Source organism: Furipterus horrens, unplaced genomic scaffold (assembly GCF_987537825.1).
Source record: "Furipterus horrens unplaced genomic scaffold, mFurHor1.1.pri manual_scaffold_3, whole genome shotgun sequence".
Classification (NCBI taxonomy): Eukaryota; Metazoa; Chordata; class Mammalia; order Chiroptera; family Furipteridae; genus Furipterus; species Furipterus horrens.
In genome coordinates this window covers 48,204,632-48,225,899 of record NW_028327173.1, presented here as the reverse complement: position 1 = coordinate 48,225,899, position 21,268 = coordinate 48,204,632, and the positions used below count along the sequence as shown (strand labels likewise).

The 21,268-nt window shown below is 37.3% G+C and overlaps 1 protein-coding gene across 1 annotated transcript in view; it reads right to left on the bottom strand.

Moving 5' to 3' along the window:
- Positions 1–21,268, bottom strand: part of SGIP1 (SH3GL interacting endocytic adaptor 1) — a 119,184-nt gene that overhangs the window by 3,307 nt on the left and 94,609 nt on the right. The window contains exons 19-22 of the mRNA XM_090268276.1: positions 15,164–15,275; positions 7,946–8,101; positions 3,828–3,960; positions 205–407 (exon numbers count right to left, since the gene is read on the bottom strand). Of these exons, the coding sequence (XP_090124402.1) occupies positions 205–407; positions 3,828–3,960; positions 7,946–8,101; positions 15,164–15,275 (604 nt within the window). The remainder of the gene's footprint in view (positions 1–204; positions 408–3,827; positions 3,961–7,945; positions 8,102–15,163; positions 15,276–21,268) is intronic.

The window sequence follows — 21,268 nt, the reverse complement described above, 5'->3', positions numbered from 1 at the left end:
CCACCACATATGTGTAAGCATCTAAATCCCTGTGCTAAACCCCTGTCTGCTTAAAATAGTGCCACTGGCTTCTGTTTCCTCCCCTGAACCCTGACACACAGGTCTGCTGTGATCTCCGGCAAAGAAACACTAATGCTAAGGAGTCTGTAATCAGTTGCCCAGAAGGAGTTCTTTGGGAAGTAGAAGGCGGCTGGGGCTACTTACCAGACTGCTGGGGGCAGCACAGCCTGGAGCTTGGTTACTCCTCCATCTATGGGGACCAGGAACTGCACATTGTTGAGGGCCACGGCGGTTGTCATTGCATCTGTGTTGTATTTGTAATCTATGCGCAGGTCGGTGCTTGCGGGCTCACACCGCCAGTTCACTGCCAGGTTCAGAGGTGTGGACTGAATGCCCTGGGCAGACACCTTGCCAAATGACAGGAAAGAGAATATTTAAGTCTCGGCCATTAATCTGGAACAAACCAGAAACCATGATTATCTCCCATTGGAATATTCTTAGATATCAAAATGTTATCATGTTGTTTGTGCTGCTCACAAATGAGCTCTCAGTGAAAATCACTGTGAAGGGGGCCATGTGAGAGAGAGCTCATGCTTTGGGGAAATTGTTACAGATTACAAAACAAAATAAATTACTAAAATCTCTATAGCATTTTAGAGTTTAGAATGCACTTTATGTCAGGAGGTGGTAGCACTCTGGGAAGGAGTGGAGCCAAGGAGTTAGACAGTTCTGGGTGTGAGTTCTGATTGCTACTTACAAGCTGAGTGATCTCGAACCAGTTATTAAAACTCTCTGAGCCTCAATCATTTCCTCATCTGCCAAATGGGAATTATAACAATAATATTTACCCATAGAGGTGTCAGGCAGAGTGAAAGAGGTGTTTATGAGAAACACTCAGCAAAGTGCCTAGCACATACTGCCTAGTGTTTTAGTTCATGTTACCGGTTAATATTGTTATTATCATTGCCCTCTTCCCAACAAGCCAGTGAGTAGACAGCAGGTTATTATTACTCCTTTGGTATTTGTCAAAGTAAGGACTTGAATGCAGGCCCTCTAATTGGAAGTGCAGCATTCCACAGACTATTGTCAATTCTAGTTAGAATCAAACTGTGATTCCGACCAAGGAAAAGCCAGGTTTGAAGAATCAACCAAAAATTATTTTATCTAAAGTCAATAATATCAACTTGAGTTTTAGGTCCACAATGAAAAAACTCACAATGTTATTATTCCTTGATTGTTCACTGTGAGGGCAAAAAGCTCTAGGAGACTGTCCTTTTCCGAGCACGTGCACACCGCAGGGGCCATGTGAGTGGTGTCTAAGCCCTTTTAGTTTTATTCATGGGTAAGGGTTTTGCTGATTGTGAAGAATATAAACAGTTCTTTACTGGCTGAGCAATGTCTGCATATTTGGACTTCATGGGGAAGGGGCCGCAGGGCAGGCTGAGCCCATGCGGCAGGAGTGCCTGCTGCAGAAACAAGCCCAGAAATGGGTTCTTTTATAAAATGACCGGCATGGCTTTTGAGGACAATTTTAGTTAGGTAATCATCGTAATGGTTTTTTAAACTTTAAATATTTTTAACAGCACAATCCTCTGCCAATGAACTTTTATTTAGGAATCCGTTATATTTGAGCTAGATCAAAAGCGGAGCCGCCTCCTGCTGTTTCTGCACTCTGTCCTCAGCAGGAGTTCGCAAGCAGAGAGCAGTGTTCTATTCCGCCAGGTGCTCTGTGGCTGCCCCAGGGTTTGCTTTGTTCGTTCCTATTACTGGGGCTGGGGGATGCTACTGGTGAGCAGGAACCAAACAGGCTGTGATCTGAGGGCAATCCCACAAAAAAAGGCCAGTTGTCCCTCAATTCCTTGCAAGCTGAAAACAACACAATTCAACAAGAGATTCCTCCGAAGGCATGCAAACACAAAACAACAGGCTTAGGGCCACTTACATTTTCCAAAGTACTTTGAAATATATTAGGCAATTAGCTCCTCACAACAACCTTGGAAAAAAAACCAGGTAGGAATCATTATTATCCTTAGTTGCAGATGAGGAAACTAAGGTTCAGGGAGTTGAAGTGCCCAAGGTCAGTGAGCGGTAGGAAGCTGAGTTAATTCCGGAATTTAGTCTCTTGCTGACACTTTCATATTTGCACACCAAGCTCAGAGGTGAATTCTGTCTATTTTCTAAGTTCACTTAATGACAAATATGAAGACTAAAAAAAGTCTCACAGGGCTTAAAATTAAAAAAAAAATTAATCTGAATTGAAAATGTAGATGCAGGATTTGAAATGAAAGTTCAGTTTTACTTTTACTCTTTTTGGCATAAGAACCATGCATGTGCCCCAGAATTAACTTCTTAGTCAAGGAAAAATTACATTGGAGTTCCTTTTTCTTAACTCCCTTTTGTTTCTTAATGGTTTCTTAATGCTTTTCATTTTCTTAACTGCTTAAAGCAATCACTAAATGTGTTTAAATGTTTTGAGGAAAAACAGTTAAATTAAAATGCAATTTTATATTATATTTTAATTATAAAAGTGATGCATTTTTGTCATATCATGTGTTTGTTTAGTATTGTAGATAAAAAGCTTAGATAATCCTTTCCTTACAGGAAAAACATTATATTCATCTGCATTTTTGCAAAATGTACCATCATAGAGATACTTTACTTTCAATGGTTTTCAACCTGGAAGGTATATCATAATCACTTGGAGAACTTGTAATAAATACAAAAATCTGGGTCATACCCTGAACCAATTAAGTCAAGATCTATGGGAGTTTCAGGGCCCAGGACACATCTATGTTTGTGTCTGTGTCAGTGTCTATATCTACATGTCTATTTTTATTTCTATATCTGTCTATAGATAGATTTTAATATAGTTAACTATTTATATCTATCTCTAATTAGCTCAAGTTCAGAATCAGTATTGATTTACAAATTCGATTAGAGAGTCATGTTTAAGATACATTTATTTCTATTAAAATATGACTTAAAAATAATATTTTCCCCTCATCTTAAGAAAAATAACTTGAATTTATTTAACCACAAAAATTACAGTGCATTGGGTGGCTGGGAATCAATAGGATACTCAGGCTTTCTAGAATTCTGGTTTGAAATAAACTTATTTACTAGGCCAGTAACAATTTAGGATAAGGGCAATTCTAGACACAAAAAGAGAGATTTCATACACTATATTGTGTTGTGCTAATCAGTCTTTTAACATTAAATTATTTCTTTCCATAACTTTTATTAGAATTTATTTCATAGGGCTGTGCCATTAGAAAAAAGACTTCAGATTACTTGCATTTAATCATTTTAAATAAGAGGTTTTAGTGTAGTAATGTTTTTTTAAAAATTACAGTGAAATAGGTTATCAATATTTACAATCTTAGATTTTCTTTCTTTCTTTATTTTTAGAGAGCAGGGAAGGGAGAGAGAAAGAGGAGAGAAACATCACTGTGTGGTTGCCTCTTGTGCACCTCGAACTGGGGACCTGGTCTGCAACCCAGGCATGTGCCCTGACTGGGAATTAAACTGGCGAAATCCTGGTTCGCAGGCCCGTGCTCAATCCACTGAGCCACACCAGCCAGGGCAATATTTACAATCTTAACTGATATAATTTTCTGTAACTTGTAATTTTAACCTAAAAATATGTACGAATGTTCTTGTCGCTAAGTCCGTAAGTAGTCTTTTAAAATTTATATTTCCTTATAAATTATAGCTTTTAAATAATATTAAAAGAAATGTTACTTTATTTACTTTTATTTAATGTTAGATATGTTGGACTATACATTTGTAATGTGAAAGAGACACCCTGACCATATAGATAGGCTTACCTGATATTTAAGCATGTCCACATTATAATATGTAGCCTGTGGTTTTTGTTCGGACACTTTCTTTAGATGGGTCATCAAATTTGGCATGTTTACCCAGAATTCCTTGGTATTGGCATCATTTTGGGTATTATCGCTATTCAATGGGAGAAGAAAATGACTGAGTATCATTTTGTGACACAAATGACACAAAGAAACATCTTAGCACATTGTTATCTGATTTCTATATCCACCTTTGACATTGCAGAGATTATATTATTAACAGTAGTATGGTTTTAATTCAATTGCAGATGTGAATGGTATTAAGTTAATAGATCAATATCCATAGGGAGGCATTATTGTTTTGCTATAAATCTCAGTGAGAACCCAGTAGTATTAACCAATCACGATGATAACTGGTTGCTTTAAAGAATAAATTATTTACTAACTCAAACTTAATGGCTCTTTCTATATCAGTACAGTTTTCTCTGACTTAGTTAATGCAACCACAGAGCTGAGTACATCGATTTTCTTTTGAACAGACTTGAACAGTAGTTTCGCAGAAATGTCTCTTCAATGGAGGAGAAAAGGGCGATACTAAAATTACTGTACTATCTTCTTATCATTCACAATATTTCACCCAAGAGCATCTAAATCATAAAAAGTCACTTCTCTTACAAAATGACCCTGCAATTTAAGTGATAATTACCATATTAGTTACAATAGACAAGTACAGTCTTGACGAACTAAGGAATTTTGCATTCTTATGAGAAGACTTAGCTTTGCTTAGAGGCCTGTCCACAAGTCATACCCAATGTAACTTGAAAATGCTTGTTTCAATGATAAAACAAAAGTCACATAGGAGTATGAAAAGCATCTGCTCACTTCCCACACAATGAAGAAACTGAGAACCCAACTGATTCGGTAACTTGACACACAATAGAAGTTTAATGACATTTCCCTTTCAGACTATCCTATATAATACAATAATAGTAGCTACAAATTTTTGAACACCTATTATGTGCTAGGCACTCTGTTAGAAACCTTAGGAATATTTCATTAAAATCTACCTGCAAAGGAAGAATTGTCTTCCTTTTTAATGATGAGCAGACATAATAAAAAGAGAAAATTAGAGGTTAAGAAGACAGAAGAGTGGTAATGATAATGTGATAAAGGCAGGCCAAAAGTAAGTTGCTATAATTCTGCCTCCAGAAGTCTAACAAATCAAGAGTTGAGTCAAAAAACATCAGTGCCTTAAAATTGCTACTGGTCTGCTGGGAGGGAGTAGTTGTGGGGGCCAAGTCTCAGTGTGGCCCATGTGGTTCTGCTGGGCCCTGGTCTAAGTTGTTGAGGACACAGCAAAGGTACATGACTGAGGGCAGTAGGAAGTGAATGGAAAAGAATTCCGACCCCTGAGACCTTGCCTCTACCCAAGCTGAGCTAAAAAGGCTGATAAGGGCTGTCTAAAGCATCCAAGTTACCCAGAGCTTCCAGAGCTATAGCTACACAAGGAGGCAAGGGATAAGAGTAATAGAGGGCCAGTGAAATTAAGTGATTTGCTTAAATCAGAACAGCTAATAGGTAACCGAGTCAGGATTCCAGCTCATGTCAGCGTTACTATAGGCCATACTTTCACATTATACCACAATAGAGGTACAGAATTAATATCTGGCAACTTGTTATTACTTTGTACTAAATAGATTTGAATAATTGGGAAATTTCAATTATGCTATTTTTTAAAGGAGTATATTTACTAAGTTTAATAACAAAATAAGTCCCATGTCTATGATAATACCTCAGAGAAGTTGCTTTAATAAATGTTCACGGAAGCTTTGCCAATCAAATGCTTACACAGAGATGCAACTTGAAATGCTCTAGAAATCTTGAGAAGTTTTTAGTCTCATAATTGGTTTAACAACTGCTCTTGAATATCCTTTACAAGCAAACCCCTGTCATAAGGATGGTAGGCCTGGTGGTGGAGCAGTCTTGTGTAACAACACCAAATAGGCTATGACCAATCATAGCCCTCATACAATGATCAAATATTTAGAGTTAAGGAGGTCCATATTAATGAGATATTTTGTTTTTGTTTTTTTGTTTTAGCAAATAATAAAGGACTCTACATAATGTTTTGTTAAAGAAAATTATTCTCAGAGTGATATTTAATTTAATTTTTAATACAGTTATATTAAATATAAAATTCTTGCATGTATGCCTAAGAACTTGGCAATATAACTACCTAAAAATGTAACAAAAGCTGTAACTATCACACCAGTCGTGTTTACAAACATACTGGTGAGATGGAGGCACATAATTCCTAACTTCAGATGGAGGAAACTCAAAAAAATAAAATTAACTAGCTTAACGTGCAGACCAAAAACATGGAGGGAAACTGAATTAAGAAGTTTCCAATTTCCAATCTCAAACATTTCACATTTACTCTTCATTTAATGGGTGATCATTACTTTTACACTTTTAAACTTGGAATCGAGTTTGCTAGTTAAATGAAGTCACAGCAAGGACCAAAGAGGAGGAAATGGTCTTTGTAAAACCATCCAAAAGACCTGTAACCGTGTTTTCTCCCCTGGAAAGGAAAAGCCTCAATCATGAAAGGAAGTGAGTGACTATACTGTCCTCAAATTTCAAATACCAACAATCTTTAGTTATTTCTACATTATTATCCAGCTTGAATAAATTCTTTAGATTATGGCTGAGTTGTTCATTCACTCAACAAACATTTCTCAAGTCTTTCTTAGATGCCAGGCACAGAGGAAGGTACTGAGGATACGGTGGTGAACTAAGAGATGTGTTCATACCCTCATGGATTTTCCCTTCTAGTGGGGAAACGGATGTATGAAGAAACACAGATAGATTTATAATTATTAATTTTAGTAAGTGTGACAAAAGGTACCTTGAGAGAGAATAACAAGAGGACTTGTTTAATAATTTAGTTTGAGCATGGTGGGCGGGGAGTGGGGAGGAGAGAGAGAGACATTTGAGGGAGGCTGAGAGGAACTGAGGATGAGTAGGAGTCAGGTGGAGGAGGGCGGAAACAGTATTGGAGGCAGAGGAACCAAGCACACAACGTCCTTTTATGGGAAGGGACTCAATCTGTTTCTAAGACTGGCGGGTCTGGCTGAAGCTACAAGGTTTCTGAGGCATGAGGATGGGAGATGAGGACAGAGAAGGAGGCAAGGGTGTGTGACATAGGATCTCACAGGCAATGGTAACAAGTCTGAATTCTGGTACAGATGCAACGTGGAGCCTCTGGAGGACAATGAGCAAGGATGACATGATTTATCCCATAAAAGGTCATTAGGCTGTTGTGTAAAAAATGTAGGAGAGGTGTGCAAGATTGAATATATGGAGGGAAGGAGGGAAGCAATTGCAGTGGTCCAGCAAAATGACAGTGGTCATTTAGATGAGGGAAGTAACAATTAAGGGAAAATGTGGCCACTTTAGGGGAAAGTTTTATATGGAGTATCAGGACTCAATGCCATTGTCAATAACTAACTTGTAGAGTTGATCATTTTTAATAGCATGTATGTGTATGTTTGTGTGAATGTACATGTGTATATATGTGATAAGACATCATATTTAGGTGTATAGGTAGGAAAATTTGAAGAATTATATCCAACAAATACACATCAGCTTTTTTGACATAATAAATGTAAAGTTCCATCAAAACAATTACCAGTACAATGAAATTATATTTCATAGAAAAGATTTTCATGCTCATGTGAAGAGTAACTCATAGTTCAAATATCATTTGCCTTTAAAGATTCTAATACAAGTGAATTTTATTCCTTTTATTGGATTCATTTCCCATCATTTTCATCCATTGTCTGCTGATGACAAGTAAAACAGACAATAAATAAATGATCACTAATGCAGACTGTATTACTCTAAATGTCTCTTTTGCCACTTGGAAGAGTTGATCATTTAAATACTTATATGTACAGACACACGACCAACCACAAAATTCTTTGACAGCTGGTAAAAGTTCTGAGTTTGAATCTATACACTTATCTTGGTAGCAGTATTGCTTTACAGTGTTACTCCCTTGCTAAGGTTTATCCCTCCCTCATCTAAGTATGAAGTGCTACACACATCTCTAAAAAATTTGTGCAAAATATATTTACCAGCAGAGAAGTTGGGGATTTGGCAGGACGTGTTCTAACCTGCTGAAATTTATCACCCGAAAAGTCAGGGCAGCTGGCGATGGGTTGTTGGCAAAGTGTCTGGTGATGCCGGCAGGGAAGGACAACACCATTTCTCCAGTAATCTTCACGATACATCTGGCATATCAAGACACATGAGAGGAAAGAGAGAGGAACCCTAGGTCAGTATGCTGTGAATCAAAACAGCTGTGAAAAAGAACAGATTTATGTAACAATATTACATAGCGCAGAAGAGATGAAAGATAAGCTCTTGCAATTCCACTGTTAACTATAAGTCATTTCTAAGACTCAAAGGTTTGATTTAAAACTTACCCCCCAAAAAGGGGCTATTTTGTTGAATGTCTTTTTAAACTGTAAGAAGAAAGGTGCAGCTTTTCTTTTTCAGTAGGAAGGTCTATATGTTCCCCTCACAAACAGAACCATCAAACAGAACCATCTATTCTGGTGCTTCTCTTTCACTCTCTCTGATTCCTGAATTTCTGAAGATATCAAATTGTACAATGTTTGGAGATAACTCAAAAAATTAAAAACGAATCCGCCTTTTTAGCCAGTATTCCCATTTCTGGGAATATTTTTGAAGAAACCCAAAACACTAATTTGAAAGAACACAAGCACCCCTATGTTCATTGCACTGTTATGGAAGCAGCCCAAGTGTCCACCAGTAGATGAGTGGATAAAACAACTATGGGACATTTACACAATGGAATTCTGCTTGGCTGTAAAAAAAGAAAAATTTTACCCTTCACAACAGTATGGATGGACCTGGAGAACATTATGCTAAGTGAAATAAGCCAGTCAGAGAAAGACAAACACCATATGATTTCACCCATATGTGGAATCCAATGAACAAACTGAACTAACAAGGAAAATGGGGACAGACTCATAGATGGACAGCAGATAATAGCTAGTGGGGGGCAGCAAGGGGTAGAGGGATTGAGCAAAAAGGAAAAAAAGGACTCATGGACATGGACCACAGTGTGGTGAATGCTGGGGGGAGGCGGGTATAAGGCGACTAAATGGTAATGGAAAAAAATGCAATAAAGATTAGATCATTGCCAAGTTATATAAATGAGCGAATGAATGAATGAATAAATTGCCCAGTGTTATCACACTATTCACTGGGGAATCTGACTCCTGTAGTGCATGAGGCTGGGCTGCCCTGGTGCCCACATCCTGCAATGCAAGTGGGTTTTTCATATCCAGGCTCCTGTTGTGTAGCACCTTCTCCCCAGCCAGCTTCTGCAGTGCATGGTGGCCAGCAGTACCTACTGGCCACTAGCTTCCTCTGGCATCCCTTTCAGCCAGTTTTGTAGTGGAGTGCGTCTCAGTGAGACACTTCCCCATGAACAGTCAAGAATCTGCTGCGCTCTCCCCATGTCATGGTCTGGAAACTCTCAAAGGAGAAAGCTGGGGCAATTGGATGGCATACCTAACCTCTCTGGAGTCACGGTTGCTTCATACATTTTGTCTGCTGTCAAGGTGTTTTCAGGGGGGAAAGTAAATCAGTCCCTGTTACCTCACCTTGGCCAGAAGCAGAAATCTCAAAAGCATTGTTCCTCTTCGGGAAAGAGTAAACATTTATAATGAGTGAGTTTTTAGTAACTTCTCCATATGTCTGGATAATTGATTGTTGTAGCAGTTCTACAACTTTAAGTTCAGAAATGTACTTCCCAGGGAAATTGAGGGCAATAAATTAAAATGTTGCTCACGTCCGAGCATAGGGAGCTCTTTCTGCCCAGCAGTCACCCTGTATACTGCGTAACTGTGTTTGATAAGACACGTGTGTCTCAGGTGAGATGGTCCTGGACACACATGTGAAGAACTGCTCTGGGCTTGTGTATACAGGGCTGGGTTTGGAGTAGAGGTGGAAGGCAGGTGAGTTCCTAAATTTGCCATGTGCTACCAGCTTCCTTCATATATTTTCATCTATAGCTCTGAACTGCTCAGAATGAGTGTTGGTTTCTGGAAGTTTGTACCTCCTCTCTTCTGTAGAATATTGATGAGTTCCCAGGTTTGGTGCCAGCTCTACTTCCTTCCTTCTCTCTCTTTTAGACCCATAAACCTTGTCTGATTTACTGTTGCTAAACTGGTGCAGAGCCTAGACTTCCTCTCAGGCTGAGTCTATTCTTTGTTTTGTAATATGCAAACATGCAGAATATCATTTGACAGGTCTAGAAGAAAACAATAATTAGAACACTTGCTACATTAGACTTCAGCACACACCGTCACTCAGTATATTGTTATTAGCAGTGGTAGCTCAAATGCTTTTTAATTGGTAGGAAAACTGCTCAGTTTCTTTTTCAGGTTGCTCAAAATGAGATTCAGTTGGTGTCCTGGTGGGGGATAAAGTTTCTCTTTGAAAGCAGGTCAGTGAGAGGTGGAGGTGGTGTTTCTTAAGTCTATAAACATTTATTGACTTCTAACTATGTAAGTCTTTTTTTGGCGGGGAGGTAATTAAAAAATGAACAAAACAGCCCCTGCCTTTAAAGGGCTTACGGTGTTGGGTGAACAATGATGGCAGGCAACATGAAGCAGCATAAGAAGCACCCAGGCTCCTCACTTTCATTACGTTTCTGAACTGCATCTCAGGTATCAGAGTCAGACTTTTGTTGATTTAATAATCCATCCAATGTTGAAGTTAATCGGAAAATTTCTATGTAAAAGTTAATATTTTCCACCTATATTCACTAAAGGAAAATCTTTTCTTAACCTCAATGATTGTTCCTATCAGTATACAAGGTGACTACATTTCATGTGAGTTTGAATTATGGAAATCTAAAATATCCAGTATAGAAATATTCAAAAACTTACTTTATGACTTAACTTTGAAATTATGTGAATCCTTACAGAGGAAACATTTGTCAACAATGGCAAAAGTTCAGTCAACTGGTCAAGTGACTTATAAACTGGGTTTTCCCACAGGCAGTACTATGTTAGCCAATCAGAAGAAACACTGGCTGATTTTGACCAGGCAATGTGTGAATTCGATTTCTGTGAGGTCATCAGAAATGCACCCCTCACATAAAATGTGACTTCTATGTACGGCTTTAATAACCACACCCATGGTCTTCACTTCAAGTGAACATACCTCTGCGCATATGCAGCTTCCCCGCCTCATAATCCCTTTTCACTGTTTAGGAACTAGGCAAACTCCTTTTCACGTTTTAAGACTCAGTTCAAAAGCAGGCCTTTCTGAGGCCTTCCTTAATATCCTCTCCAGTCAGCCTTTCTTAGTTTTCTCTTTCTCTGGTTTCCATGGACATAGTATTTTGTAGTTTCTTGCACATATCTTACGTACTATTGTGAAGACAGGTAGTGTGTTTTAGGTTCTGGGAAGATAAGGGTACATAACGCACAACCCAGTGCAGAGTACATACAGGGTGATGAGGCCTATTTAATGCACCAGGCACGATGTGATGCACCAGAGTGGACAGTGAGAAACAGGACAAAGGCGGTCCTTGCCCAAACCTTCACTTTAAGCAGGAGACAAACACTTGAATAAATAACTGAAATATGGCAATGAAGGAGGGATAGAATATAGCTGAGAAACCTAAGTTTTTCTGGGAGATTAGAGAATCAATCCCTAGCACCAGGGATGTTGAAAGAGGAGCTAATAATGGGGGATGCATTTTTCCAGCCGGCAGGAGTTCCGTGCCTATGAGCTACTGAGAAAGACTCAGATGTTAGAATACCTGTTACAGGGAAAAAGTGTAATTATATTTAAATGGATTGTATATCATAGCATAAGACACTTAAAGTAGTGGGTTTCTGTTTCCAATGTACAGTCTGAACACAAATGTGGCAGGCTTTGATGTAGGATGAGGGGGAACCGCAGGCAAAAGCAAATCCATATTTCTGCATCATTTCGTTTGTGGTGCTGTGTTTGGCTTTAACCTACTCCTTCCTTCCTCACCCCGTGATCAAACTTTTGAACTTGAGTTGTTTCCTTGAAAGTGAATAACAAAGGAACAACAATAAAAATGATTCACTGCCTGGAGATGAAATTAAATTTAGAAAAATGTCACTTCATGACCTGTTCATATATTTTAGCTCACAATTTCAATGAAATATATTGTATTTTCTATCTACCAATATACAGGATATACTACAACTATTTATGGCAGTATAATTGAAAACAGACTCAATATATGCAGGCATCCACAAGTCAAAGCCTCAGTTCATATCAAAAGGCATAGGAAAAGCACTAGTATTAATTTGGTTTGACTGCCAAATATAGGTTTCAATGTATGAATTGGGGAGTGGGGTGGGTGAACACACACATTCAGTCTATAGCACTCTGGTTTATCCCTTGTGGTATATATACAAGATAAAAACTCATGGTGCTTGTTTGCTCTAAGAGTTCAAACTCATACCTTTGTATGAGGTACCTTTTAATTTCTATAGATACGTGGATAAGGAAAAATGAACTTCCTGCTTTGAAGATGAAAAAGAAAGGACATGTGATAAAACAAAGTGCTGGAAACTGAAACCTAATCCCCAATGTGATAGTATTTGGAGGTGGGCCTTTGGGAGGTGATTAGGCCATAAATGAAATGAGTGCCCTTGTGAAAGAAAGAGACCCCACAGAGCTCCTGAGCCCCTTCTACAACGTGAGGTTACATGGAAAAAGACTGTCTGCAAACCAGGAAGTCAGCTCTCCTCAGACACTCAATCTGCCAGCTCCTTGACCTTAGACTTCCAAGTCTCCAGAACTGAAAGAAATAAGTTCCCAGTCTATGGTGTTCTGTTAGATACCGAAGTTCAAATGGACTAAGATACCACAGTCCACAGTGTTTGTTTTTCTGTAACACTCTGGGCTTAGAATAAGACCTAGGTATTTAAAATGACATGACACATAGGATGTTTGATAGATCCCAGAGGTTGGGTAGGACACTTAAAGCTGATTTCTCAAAAGAAACTTTACAGGCTAGAAGGGACTGATAAGAAGTATTCAAAGTGATGAAAAGCAAGGCCCTACAACCTAGACTATTTTATCCAGCAAAGCTATCATTTAGAATGGAAGGGCAGATGAAGTGCTTCCTAGACAAGGAAAAGGTAAAGAAGTTCAACATCACCAAACCGTTATTATGTGAAATATTAAAAGGACTTATTTAAGAAAAAGAAGATAAAAAATATAAACTACAAAATGGCAAGAAATACATATTTATCACCAATTGAATCTAAAAAAAAATAAACAAGCAGAACACAAACAGAATCATATATACAGAGAACATTTTGATGGTTACAAGATGCGAGGAAGGTCGGGAGAATGGGTGAAAAAGATGAAGAGATTAAGAAGTACACATTGGTAGTTACAAAATAGTCATGGGGAGATAAAGTACAGCATAGGAAATAGAGTGGCCCAAGAACATATATGCATGCCCCATGGATAGACATGGCCATGGTGTGGGGTTTGCCTGAGGAAGTGGGGGGAATGGGTAGAGGGGGAAAGAGGGAAAAACTGGGACAGCTGTAATAGCAGAATCAATAAAATAATTAAAAAAACAAAAATAAATAAAAAACTAGTGTTTCTGAAGTGTAAAAAGAATTCATAATTAGTCATACAGACTCCCACTTAAAATACATGTGGAAATCCAAATTCTAATTACACTTAATTATCACTTGTGGGGGACAGACAGGCATGGGGAGATGTGGGAAACAGACAGGCTTGGTTTAAAAGACTCTGACTGCTGTGTAGAGCCGCCCCAAGCTGGGCCCTTAACCGGCAGGTTGTCTTCCAGGCCTGCTCTGAATCCCACCCTCCGGGGGATTTTAAAGATAGAATAGAAATACAAAGTGGCTTTTAAGGAAAAGGGAACCTGCTCTGTTTTTCTCTGTATAGTCTCAAATCCTTGTTAGTAAAATGTGAAGAACAGAATGATTAAGTAAGAGGAAGTGCTTTTGACCTTGTGTAAAATACCTGGATATTTCAACCCTGTATTGATCTGCATTTTCCTTTCATTCCCTACCATTTGGGAAAGTGTTGCATATTTTCCTTAAGTACTTCCGCATGTGGAAAGTGGATAAAAACCCTGGCTAATAAAGAAACGAGGGCGATTTTCCACAAGAGAAAAACCCCCTCCCTTCCTTCCTCAGATGCAGACTGTCTGAGAAGTTTCTTCATTCACTCTGAGGGACCCAGAGTCTCTCAATCACTGTTTTAAAATTTTTTATAAAATAGTCTAGTGTTCTACAAGCATTTCTTTTTTTTCTCACTGACACTTCCATAGATAGAAAGTTTTCTAAGCCCTTATCCTTGTAAGTAGAAAATAAAGAGAATTCTTCCTTCACCTAGGTTTGTCCTTTGTTTATCCATCAAATTCAGACCTGGATTCTCCACGTGACACACGTGGAACCTAGTTTGACTTGGGTATTTAGTTTTAGTATAGACCAATGATCACTCAACTTTTTTTGTGGCTGATAAACCCCTTTGTGAAGTGATTACTGCGGTAGACCCTCTCTATGGACAAATGCACATATGCACACACACACACAAAATAATATAATTCTAGGAAATTCATAGATTTTCTGAACCCTTTCCATGGAATTCCTTTTATGGAGACAAAATATTTAATTATATTACATATACACTCAGGTCAAGTCCCTTGTCAACAGGTAGTGATTTAAGTGAAGTCAGGTTCTTGTAAATAAGAGAGTGGTGCATTTTTCCTGCTGTGATTATATATATATATTTGGTCAGCTTTTCCTTACTTAGTAAGGATTGCATATAACTTGTCCTCTTACTTATCTGGGTGTTATAGGAAGTTCTTAAAAAATATTCTTATTCCAATTCACCACTGTTTTAGTTTATATGTAAGCGATGCCAATCTAGATGAGGGCAATAAAAGACATGATCTGGACATTTAGTTTTGAGAGGCAATAAATTGTCTCACTGTTGACAGGGTTGAGTTAGGGTTTTCTATTAGCTGCAGGCAAAACTAAACCAGAAAAATCTGGATAGTAAGATATTAGATTATTGAAACTTTTAGATCATTTTTTAAAAAGCAGTGAATTAATATCTCTAATTATATTTCCTCTTCCATTCTAGGTATGCCACCTGTTAATGTAAGCTGAACATCTTTTGGTTTTAGGAAAAGGAATTAGGTAGTTGTATTTAGGGTGTTCTCCATTGAATAAGTCAAAGTTTGGAAAATACACTGGACCAAGCCCCAGGCTTACTTGCTTGGATCTGCTCCTTTGAAGTAGGCGTTGACTGTTTCTGTAAATGCTGCTGCAACAGGGAGGGTGTCCTGGGCCCCCATGGTGAGGGGACTGGGTCCCCTGGAAGAACCTGCATGAAATGAAAATCTTTCATTAATATGAGTATAAAAGATATTTTAGTATATGTGGATCTATACTAAAGGATTAAATGTCGAATACTGCTACTGAAAAAAAAAGTAACTTCTAAGAACAATAACTGTATATACAACATAAAGCTCAAATATTTAAAAGGAAATATTTGGCTGGTTTATGGACAAACACACTTGAAGTTAATTCATTTGTGTATTTTATTACAGGAAAAAAATCCAAGCAGAAGAATAAAGTCCTAGGGGCTTTCAATGTTTTGCATAAAGCATAAGGCAGCATTTGCATGACAGTTTGTACAGCAGGTAGTTAAAGAAAATTGTTAGCTTCCTATTTGAGCATTGCCTATAAAACTTTGAACATTTCTTCATGTTAAAGAGACAAAAAGCCATGGAGTACCATGTTACGCATGGTCCTTCTCTGGATTATTTCCATTTCAAAAATTCTGGATTGTTTCCCAATTACCCTCAGATCAAGTAGGCTTAAGCTTACATGTCCAAAAATGCACAACCAAAATCTACACCTTGACTTAGCACAAACACAAAAATGCATCAATTCACACTATTAAAAATAACAGTAGTGCTAAGTACCAGGCATTGCATTGGATACCCTACAAGAATGATATCATTCAACCCCACATCGGCTTTGTGGAATAAGCATTATTACTCCTAATTTACAGAAGAGAAAACTGAAGCTCAAAGATGTAAGTGACTTTCTCAAGACAATAAAATTAGTTAAATGGCAAAGCTAAAATTCAAACTCAGATTTACCACCCTATAAAGTTCATGTTTTTCTTTTTATGTCATACAGTTTGTTTAAATAAAACATTTTCTTGTGTGGTTTTCTTATAACTTGAGGTTTCCAAAAGGAGCAAGGTTTGGGATTGTTAACCTTGTCATTAATCTCTAGGCATGGTACCGAACAGTAAAGTTTTAATAATTACAAAGTATTTAATTATGTTTCATGCTACTGCTTCTGTACATATGGAACAAAAACATCTACCTTTCCACACCCCATCACGGACTATATGTTATGTTTCTTTTCTTTTACCTTCAGTAATTTAGGCACTTCCGTCCTATTCCTGGCTATGAAAAAAAAATCTACCCTTTTAATTTCTCTTTCGTCAATAAAGTTTTCCTTGATAATTCTAGTTCATGCTAGTTTCTTCTTTTTCTAATTTCCTTTGTCTTTTAATATCTGGTACTTGGTAACTTTTTTATTTTTCCTTAGTCTCTGCTATGTATCAGGTACTATGGTGCTGGGAATTCAAAGATCAGTTAAAGATAATTCTTGTCTTCAAGAAGTTACAGTTCAATGTGTTAATGTCATCATCAGCATAAACATTCAGTACCAGCATGGCTCCATCACCATTCATGCTACAACTTACTGTGTGTTTTTACGTATGTTAGCTATGTAAACACAGGAAGGAAGCATTATCTTCCTTATGTAGTCAAGGCTCAGAGTTTATACAACTTGTTCAGTCTTGCACAGCTGGTGCGTAGAATAGTTAAGATTGGTACTCAAAGTTTAGGCTCTGAGGGCTATATTATTTTGCCACCTCAGTAGGGAATTACAGCACCATTTGAGGGCAAGTAAACAATTAAAGTACCAACAATGGGTCTTAAGATGGAGTATACATGTCTAAGTGTTTGCTGTCCATAAGACTGGAAACATTTAGAAAAAAGAAACGATGGCATGAGCTTTATTTGTGAGACCTCCATTGTCCTTAAATCAGAATCAGAGTTACATTCACCTTTTATTAAATAAATTATCCATTGTAGGATCTCAGAAAGGTAAAGTTTATGAACATCTATCAATAAAGAAGGCACACTACACAGAGGCTATTATTTTGTAATAGTGTTGCTCCGTTTATTAGTTCACTCATTAGTTCCAATATTTATTGTACGAATACTAGGTTAGTCTCCTACAGTAGAATGCTTACCCTAACTGTTATTTAAAACTTGGCAAGGGGACTAGATTCTCACCATTATATCAGGATCATAGCCACCATGTGGTTGCAACTTGGAATTTTGTGAGAGGATAGATGGACCTTCAATCAAATTATTAAAGCAATTTGATAAATACTTGAAGACTGGTATGGGCAAAGCTCTAGTGGATAGGGCAGGGAAGGTCCCATTGAGAAAATGATAAGGTAGCTGAGGTTTGAGGATGACTGGGATCTCAGGACGGGGAGAAGGAAGATGGTAGGATGTATATAGGTGGACCACGTGTTTCCTCATTTCGCATGCAATTTTGAGAAACCACAGAAAGTGTGTCATTTCCTCCTTTGCTCCCCTCCACCCGGTACCCCCCTTCCCCTCAGCAATCCAACCCTTAGTTTATGTCCATGGGTCATGCATATAAGTTCTTTGGCTTCTCAATTTCCTATAATATCCTTAACATCCCCCTGTCAATTTTGTTCCTACCAATTATGCTTCTTAATCCCTGCACCATTTCCCCATTTCTCCCCCTCCCTCCTCCCAGCTGATAACCCTTCAAATGATCTCCATATGTATGATTCTGTTCCTTTTCTGGTTGGTTGTTTACTATGTTTTTGTTTTTTAGATTCAGTTGTTGATAGTTTTTTGTTGTCATTTTAATGTTCATAGTTTTGATTTTCTTTTTCTAAAATAAGTTCCTTTAACATTTCATATAACAATGGCTCGGTAACGATGAACTCCTTTAACTTTACCTTGTCTGGAAAGCACTTTATCTGCCTTTCCATTCTAAATGATAGCTTGGCTGGGTAAAGTAATCTTGGTTGTAAGTCCTTGCTTTTCATCACTTTGAATACTTTTTGCCAGTCCCCTCTTGCCTGCAAAGTTTCTTTTGAGAAATCAGCTGACAGTCACATGGGAACTCTTTTGTAGGTAACTCTCTGCTTTTCTCTTGCTGCTTTTAAAAAAAGATTGTCAGAAATGGTACACTGTAGGGGCTGACAGTGTGAAATTTGGCATCAGACTTATCTAGAATTGAGTCCTATTTCTGACCCTGGTCATCTATATAATCTTTAGCAGGGATATTGTTATAATGCCCACTTTGTAGGCCTATTCTGATGATAAAATAAGGTAAAGCACTCAGTACAGTGCTTTGTCCATAGTGAGCAGTTAATGATGAGTTATTGTTATGATTATAATCTCAATTTAAGATATATCTTAAATAATGAGAGACTCATTGAAAGTTCTCAAAATTATCTCAAACTTCTGGAATACTAAGCTGGAATTGACAAGAAAAATATTAACAAAAACAAATGTGGAATTTTTATATATCAAGATTAAACTTTTATCCAACAACTGTGGTTTGAAGAAAGCTGGTTTGGTGGAAGAACATGTGAAAAATATTTGGGGGTTTAGTTGCTAATCAACTTTCTGTTGTTGGGTTCCAAACATTTTGCTTATTTGGCTACATCAATGGATGAGTAACAGACAGATTACTGAAAATGATGGTTTTACTGCTTTTTGTTTTTTGTTTTAAAGCTCACCAGATGGCAATTAGAACACTTACCCACATGCTAAAGACAGAACTCTTCAAGGAAATGATGTATAAGACCATCTGCATTGCTATAGCCTTAATTTTTATGTATTCTCAAAAGTCATACGCTAAATACCTAATGCCCATAAGCTGATATTAAAAGGTAGAGCCTTTGGGAGATGATCCGGTCAAGAGGGTAGAGCTCTCATGAATGGGATTAATGACTTTATAAAAGAGGCCCCAGAGAGCTACCTTGTCCCTTCCACCACATGAGGACATAGTGCGACTTCGGCAGTCTGCAGCTTGGAAGAAGGCATTCACCAAAATCTAATGGTGCTGGCAGCCTAACCTTGGACTGATAGCCTCCAGACTGTGAGAAATCAATTTTTGTTGTTTATAAGTCACCCAGTTTGTGGTATTTTGTTATAGCAGTCATAACTCACTAAGACATGCAGCCTGACCCACCTCCTCCCACTCCTCCAACAACTCCATACTCCAGCTATATTCGCTCCTATAAGGGCTGTAGGAGATTTAATCAATCAATATGTCAGGCAAAACACCAAAACTTTACAAAGAACCCCTTTATCTTAAAGGACCCACTATTTACAACTCTAATTTCTTTATATCTCTATACATTGAAATAAATATGTCATTTTTTATTTTACTTTTTTCACTGATTACACAATTTTCCTTATTTCCATCTGTCTACATATCATTTTTGACAGGTATATATTATTCTACAATTGTGGAGCCATTTCTAGGTAGCAATTATTTTAAATACATCTTTTTATAAAATGGCCTCCTTTTTGAAAAAGATTATTTCCTTAGGATACAGTTTTATTACTGCAAAGTAGAATGGCCAAACCATAGGCATATACATTTTTGACTGCTAAGAATGATAAATTATTTTACATAAATATTATACTTAATTAAAATGCCATTAGTAATAAATGAATGCTTCTCCTCCCATGCAGTATCTTAGAGAGTCTTTGTTAATATTATTATTAGAAAACTGGCTAAAACCAGAAGAGCATCTGATGGCCCCATCTGAAATAGCCCAGAAGGATAAGTTGCTTGCTGCCACCAGCTGTGGAGTTCTGACAAAATAGCAACTTCAGAATCCTGGAAAGCAATCGGTGTGCACACTTAGGGAGTTCTGAGAAATGGAGAAAAGCACACAGAGTCTTCAGTATGTGAGGATATTTTCTGAAAGGCCAGTTTCTGTGACTCTCATTACCAAGCAAGATCACACACACACACACACACACATACACACACCCCCCTTAAAGCTAAAAAGAAACTCCTAATAATAGTATGAAATCTTTAAAAGATAGGGTCCTGAATTTGTGGAAGTATTTCCTGAGTAGTCAATTGAAATATAAAGGTGAGTATGGAGTATAGGTTGTGTATAAAAATGTTAAAGGAAAAAGGGAAGTGAGGGGGGAGAGAAATTTTAATAGAGAAAGATTAAAAAAAAAAAAGAAAAGAAAAGATAGCAAAATACCCAGGTACAGAAAACATTATAGTTTACAAATAAATGAATGTTTGTGCTCTGAGTTTAATGAAGACACCTTATCTCACACCCTTGATGGTCACTGCATGAAAATGAAGCATGTAGTTAGGGTGGGCAAGTGACCTTTATGTCCAGGAATAAGAGTGAAGGTGATGGAACAAACAGACATAAGCAATAGGAAGTCTCAGAATGCATAAAAGAAGAGAGAAGAAATTCCAGGAGTTGTATGAAGCAGCAGAGAGTGGAAATTGGGTTAGATTTTTTAAAAGCAGATATTAGTTGGAATTAATAAAAATAAATTATATTCAATTCTATGAAAACTTATAGAGTACATTCTGTATAATTCAGTGATAAAGACAAAGAAGTCATATTGCTTTAAATCTGAATCCTGACTTTTTCACTTACTGTGTGACCTTGAGCAAATTACTTAACCTCTCTGAAGTTCAGATTCATCATTTTATAAAATGGAGATAGTACCTTCTGCAGATATAAAGATTAAATAGGATATAGGATATCCTTGTTATCTAAGAATAATCATTATCAAAAAAAGTTACTTAAAACTAAATGTACTTAAGTGGTTCCTAAAATTTCATAGTATATAGTGATAAAAGGCTTGACTGGGATTCTAAATTCTCATGGACTGTATTTGTATCTTTTATTAACATATGAGCAAATAATTAGTGGGTTCTTAGAATGAACAAAAATGATTTGTGTTGATATTTTGAGGAAGGGCATAATTTTCTGATAAAATTGTATTATAACTGTATATACCAAATCTAGATTCTGATTTAGTTTTGAATCATGATCATTAAGTGAGCCATCACTGCAGAGTTAATTGAGATTTTGTAAACTTTCCTAAGGGCCTTTCAATTTCCTGATTTTCTTTTGAAGTGGTTATAATGCAAGCTTTGTTTTTTTCTTCTTATTCAGTTATTAATGTTTTATTAATTGTTAATTGACAATGATTTTACTCCATTGCTTTCATCACGATTCAA